Consider the following 6,473-nt stretch of genomic DNA (forward strand, 5'->3'; position numbering starts at 1 on the left):
AGTAGCTTGTCGGCTCTACACACAGAGGTGGAAGCATTGGTGTGGGTAATGAAGTTTATGATGGAAGAAAACAAGAAAGATGTGGTGTTCGTAACTGACTTTTCAGATTTGGTGAAGCTGGTGTCTTTTCCAGCAGAGTAGCCCGTCTTCTCAACCTACCTAGAAGAGATCCAGAATGATAAGAGGAGTTTTCTTGATTTTTCTTTAATTTTAGTTTTTTGCCAAGCTAATACTAAAGCGGATAATTTGGCTCGTAAAGTACGGGCCGAACCGTTATTAAGTTTATTTGTAAACGATATTTCTTCATATTGAATGTTTTAACCTAATAAATTAAACTTCTTGAGAAAAAAAAACTGAAAAAAATATAGCAATTAAATAAAATTAAACATATAATACATGCCCATACCACGAACGTATCCACCTATATATATATATATATGAGTATACAAATAAACATGTAGACATCTCTCCCTAATTATGTCATGTGTCTATCGCCATCTCATCTCTCTTTTTTGTTTCTTTTCAACTCTTATATAGAGTTGCTTCTCTTTCCCCAAGTGTTTGTTTCAGAACCGCAAAACTCTTCTTCAAAATCCGAAATCTTTGTTTGAAATCTCAATTCTTGAGAGATTTTTCTTTTAACAAAATCTTCGAGTTTTTTTTAAAATATATATATTTCATCCGTAGATTTACCCTGATCTATAGGGAATATCCGATCATCTTCTTATCTATTTGGTTTATTTTCTTCTTTATTATTTTTGTAGATAAGATCAATGAAACTCATTCTCTCTTTTCACCAATATTCTCGGGACATGATTATCCACGAGTCACAAGAAAGAGTATGATCTTTGTTTACCACATGGGTTTATAAACCTAAATCCAAGATCAGTCTCCTACTTCACTTCTTGCATAACTTGAGATCTCTTTCTCTCTTTTTTCTTAGCTCTTTTTTTCTCTCTCTCTCTCTGTTCTATGGAGTTTGTAACAGAAACGTTAGGCAAGAGAGTCCATGATCCATACGTGGAGGAATCAATGTGCATATTGATCCCCGGACCAATCATTGTCGGTTCCGGACCGTCGGGACTGGCCACGGCGGCTTGTTTGAAGTCGAGAGGCGTCTCTAGTTTGATTCTAGAACGTTCCAGTTGCATAGCATCATTATGGCAGCTGAAAACATATGATCGTCTCCGGCTTCATCTCCCTAAACATTTCTGTGAGCTTCCATTGATGCCTTTCCCTTCAAGCTACCCTACTTACCCTACAAAGCAACAGTTTGTTCAATATCTTGAGTCCTACGCGGAACATTTTGGCCTAAAGCCAGTTTTTAACCAGATCGTGGAAGAGGCGAAGTTAGATAGGCGGTGTGGGTTATGGAGGGTGAGGACTGTTGGAGGAAAAAAGGAGGAGGAAACTGAGTATCTTTCGCGGTGGCTTGTTGTGGCGACTGGGGAGAATGCTGAGGAGGTGATGCCGGAGATTGATGGAATTGTGGACTTTGTTGGGCCAATCCTCCATACAAGCTCTTATAAAAGCGGTGAAATGTTTAGAGAGAAAAAGGTTTTGGTCGTGGGATGTGGAAACTCTGGAATGGAAGTTTGTTTAGATCTTTGCAACTTCAATGCTCATCCTTCTCTTGTGGTTCGTGATTCGGTGAGGATTAAATAAACGATCTTCTCTTTTAATATATTTTGAAAGATTAAAAAGAATGATAGATGTTTAGTATAGTTCTTGCAATGCCCGATCGTAATATGTGTTACTCTTCAGTCTTTAGGGTTTAACACTAACATTTTATTGGTCTCTTTGATATCAAGTAATGAAATGTTTACATTTTATATTCTTTTACTTTCCAAGAAGGTATGCATGTGATTACATGATTTAGATATTTTGTAGTTCTATTAAGGCTAATCGAGTTTTCGACTAATGCTATAGGTGCACGTATTACCTCAAGAAATGCTGGGTCTATCGACTTTTGGGATATCCACGAGCCTTCTCAAGTGGTTTCCAGTGCAAGTGGTGGACCGGTTTTTGTTACATATGTCACGTTTGGTTCTTGGCGACACGGATCAGTTAGGGCTAGTTCGACCAAAGATAGGCCCTCTTGAACGCAAGATCAAGTGCGGAAAGACTCCGGTTTTGGATGTTGGCACTCTTGCTAAAATCCGAAGTGGAGACATCAAGGTTCATTACTTATGTCTTTCTCAAATCATATTAATTACACACAAACGTACGATTATGGTATACTGATTTTTTTTTTTTTTAGGTGTATCCGGAGTTAAAACGGGTAATGCAACATTCGGCAGAGTTTGTTGATGGGAGAGTGGATAACTTTGACGCCATTATACTTGCTACGGGTTACAAAAGCAACGTACCCATGTGGCTAAAGGTGTGTACCATGGCGATGATGCGTCTACATCTTCATTATTCTTAATTCCTTGATATAGACACATCGCAACCCATTTTTACGTTTTAATAGTTGAATTAATTTGGTTTTGACTTTGAATTGTATATATATATTTTTGTATTAGGGAATGAACATGTTTTGTGAGAAAGATGGATTTCCCCGTAAACCCTTTCCTAACGGTTGGAAAGGCGAAAGCGGATTGTATGCAGTCGGTTTCACAAAGCTTGGGTTGCTTGGTGCAGCCATTGATGCCAAGAAGATCGCTGAGGATATTGATGTTCAACAAAATTTATTAGCCTTGGGTCGTCCTCAACATTGTTAACCTGAGATTCTGGTTTCGATTTGGCAAAGTATGAATTTGATTATCTAGAAAAAGTAGAGAGTTAGTAGTGGTGCATTTATGTAAGGCTCCTAACTCTTTAATTGTGACATATGAGAGTGAGAAAGCAGGGTTAGATCAATGTTAGGTCAAAGATTTTTGGATTTTTAGGAAGAAAAGATTAGATCATGGTCCACCTCTGTATATATTTAGTTGGTTTTGTGTATGTTTTGCCTTTTTTTGTTTTCCTGTAAATAAGATAAATATTTAAATATGATAATTGAAGTAATGGGAGCCTTTATTCAATTACTCATTTTTCTTAATTAGTTGAATGGAGGACATGAGGAATTTGGTTGAGTCTTTAGATTAGAAATTCAGCTTTATGTTATTGTGCATGTTTTAAAGTTCATGTGATTAATGTTAGTGGGTGGTGGTGGTGATGTTGTGGAGGGTGGGGAGCTCTCATAGACATTTAATTTATTTTAAAGTTTTTTATATAAATTATATTATATTTTTATTATTGATATATAACTAGGAGTTTTAGCAATAGCACCAAATAACCATATTGTGGCTTTTTGTTTTTGAAAAATTAGCGCATGGCATATATATATTTTTTCATATAAGACAATATGAACAAACAATTTTGTTCGTATTCTTATATATTTAAATATCATGTTGTTTCATCCACAGATTATAATAATTTTATATAGTTTTTAATTATCTTTATATAATGTTATAGTTTTTTAGAAATACGTTATATAGTAAATTAGGTACCATTTTTTTTTTTCGCTAAGAGCAAATTATAGGTACCATGCAAATAACTAACTACAAAATTTTCAAATCTCATTACAAAAAGTGACAGTTAAATCAATTTGTTTCGAAGCAAATGTTGATTTGGTTATGCATGAGTACATATATCAAACTGATTTGAACCATAGCATCGTAAAGAAAAGCTGTAAAAGATGAGTACATACAGTATATGAAAGAAATGCATGCTTTCCTTTCCTTATTTGCAGAAGATTCGATTGGGCCCTTCGCTATGGACCAATACTTATTTTCTGGTTGAACATAGGGACCAATAACAACAATTACTTTACTTTAAAATAAATATATTCACATGTTAAAAAAAAAATTATACAAGTTTTGTTATTCTGCTAGTGATCGGTTACATCATTATAGAGATAATATGAACAAAATTGTGAAGTTTTTTAAATATTTAATTTAACCTTTGCACGTACGCTCTCATATTATAAAAAATTAGTTTATTTTGTTAAAAAGCTTATATATATATCTATATATTAAATTATAATTGTATAACCGACACAAATATAAATTAAAAGAGTACATATATAAAATAGTTATGTTGATATGTGAGTCTGTGACACGCATCATTTTAATTTTTTAAGTGTGACATCATTTGATACGCATCATCGGATCTACACATATTTGTGATATAAGAAAGAGTACTGATACAATCATCTCACTTTTCTTTAAAAAATTACTCAAGTATATTTAACACAAAAATAAAATAAAATGAAGCTCTACTATATTGAAGAATTAAGAAGCCAAAAGTCCTCACAACATAAAAATATATAGATTAGTAATTTAGTATCAAGACGATAGATGAATTTGAACCAAGTTGTTTAATTGGTCCAGTGGTAACTTCAAAGTAGACATAAATTCGAACGGTGTTAATTAGATCAGCACATATGATCTAGTGATATTATTGAGTCACCTTCCGTATTTAAACAAGTATTCAAAACTCGTATAATATATATATATATATATATATATATATATTTTTACCTCATATATATATATATATATAATATATATTGTTGAAGAAAAGAAAGTATTTATACCATTAATCTTTTTTATATACCACATCTAAGTTTGTATAGCTAGATAATGTGATTATACGTGAAAGACAAGTTAAACGGCGTATATATATATAGCTAGATGATCTTTCTAGTATATGTAAGGCAATTCATTTTGTTCATTGGATTTGATTTGAGTTGGAATCAATGTGAATTATACATAATACATCCTCATATTTAAAGTATGTACGTGAACATCTAAATCACCCTACTGGACCACAATTTTATAGTCCATGCAATTCTCGCCACAGCTATCTTTGGATGGGGCCGTCTAATTCTTGTTGTGAATGTAAAACTCAACTTGAAGTCATTCTCACGTTAGAGATTTGTAGTAAATTTTTTCGCAGGTTTCTTCAAATTTCTAATTTGTTCTTATCTCTACTTCTCTTGACTGTCAACTTAGACTAATCAAATAGAACTCGTAAAAGATCTCAATTAATATCCTTCAAAATAAGCTGTCACCTCTTAGCATTTAATATTTTTTCTTTTGACATTAGACTTTCTGTGTATCGGACAAAAATAAATTTATAAACTGATAGTAGCATGGACAAAAAGAAAACAAAAGATCTAGGTGTCTAGATTTAAAGGGATTTTGTTAGAAATTAAGAATGCCACTTATAGGTGGATCTTTATAAATGACTCCTTATAGAAGCATGTCGAAAACGTTATCTATAGTCTCATGCAATATTATCACAGCCAGTATACAAGAACATTTTCACAAAGTTAAATACGTTCGAATTTATTTATAGTAGTGTGCATATTAGTATATATATGTATATAAAAAAGACGAGTCACTCAACTCATATCCAATTAGTTTTTTAGTTAGTCACTCAAGAACTCTAAATCTAAGTTGATATCCATATCCAACTAGACAACTAGAATATACTCCAAGCATATTACAAAGTAAACAGTTGAAGAGTTTTAATTGTTTCTTGGGTGTTTATTCCCCTTAATGGAGAACTTTAAAATATATACAAGTGAAAAATACCACAAAGGTCACATTATTTAGTTCCTAAACGTATAGAGGCTATTAAGCTGCTTGGGAAGGAGGTTTTTCAGGCTATGGTACGGACTGGTGCGGTTAGTAGGGGTGTTGGTAGGGTGGAAAGAATGCTCTCATGGACTAAAACGAGTGCAGAGTGGGTGAAATGTAACATGGATGGTGCCTCTAGAGGTAACCCGGGGTTGGCTACAGCAAGGGGAGTTTTACGAGATAGTAATGGAAAATTGTGTCGAGGATTTGCCTTTAATTTTGGCATATGCTCAGTGCCATTGGCTGAGCTATGAAAGGTTTATTCTGGGTTCTATATGGCTTGGGAGTGGAAGGCGACCTGTGTGGAGTTGGAGGTGGACTCGGAGGTCGTAGTTGGATTTCTAACAATAGAGATTAGTGATTCTCATCCATTGTCGTTCCTATTACGCTTGTACTGTGGTTTATTTCAAGGGACTAGATAGTCCAAATTTCTCACGTGTATAAGAAAGTTAATCGTCTTGCAGATGTATTAGCTAACTATGCATTCTTTTTACCGCTTTGTTTTTCTTTTTTGATGTTTGTCCTGATGATGTTCGTTTGGTTTTGTTGGCAAATGTAATGGGACTGTGTACCCACGAAACATTCAATTGCAAGTCTTTTTTCTCTTTTGAATAAATTGTAGGAGACTTTGCCTCCTACTTCTGACCCAAAAAAAAAAAAAAAACCTATAGAGACTATTAATAACGTGGAAATGTTGTATATATGCGTATTTTGTTGTGTATATTTGTATGGTGACTTGGTGACAAATGAGGTTAGTGTAAACTGTGAAATAAACAGTATTAACATAAGTGTATCTTATGTAAACCATGAGGTGTATGAAAGAAACAATCAAACAGTGAACAA

At 33.6% G+C, this 6,473-nt stretch overlaps 1 protein-coding gene across 1 annotated transcript; it reads left to right on the forward strand.

The window, feature by feature from the left end:
• Positions 1-459: 459 nt before the first annotated feature.
• Positions 460-3,029, forward strand: LOC104723876 (indole-3-pyruvate monooxygenase YUCCA2). The gene is made up of 4 exons (XM_010442307.3): positions 460-1,650; positions 1,930-2,178; positions 2,261-2,383; positions 2,526-3,029. The coding sequence occupies exons 1-4, from the start codon at positions 973-975 to the stop codon at positions 2,721-2,723; spliced, it is 1,248 nt and encodes a 415-aa protein (XP_010440609.2). The 5' UTR covers positions 460-972; the 3' UTR covers positions 2,724-3,029.
• Positions 3,030-6,473: the final 3,444 nt, after the last annotated feature.

This window comes from Camelina sativa, chromosome 11 (assembly GCF_030686135.1).
Source record: "Camelina sativa cultivar CO46 ecotype springtype chromosome 11, ASM3068613v1".
Taxonomy (NCBI): domain Eukaryota; kingdom Viridiplantae; phylum Streptophyta; class Magnoliopsida; order Brassicales; family Brassicaceae; genus Camelina; species Camelina sativa.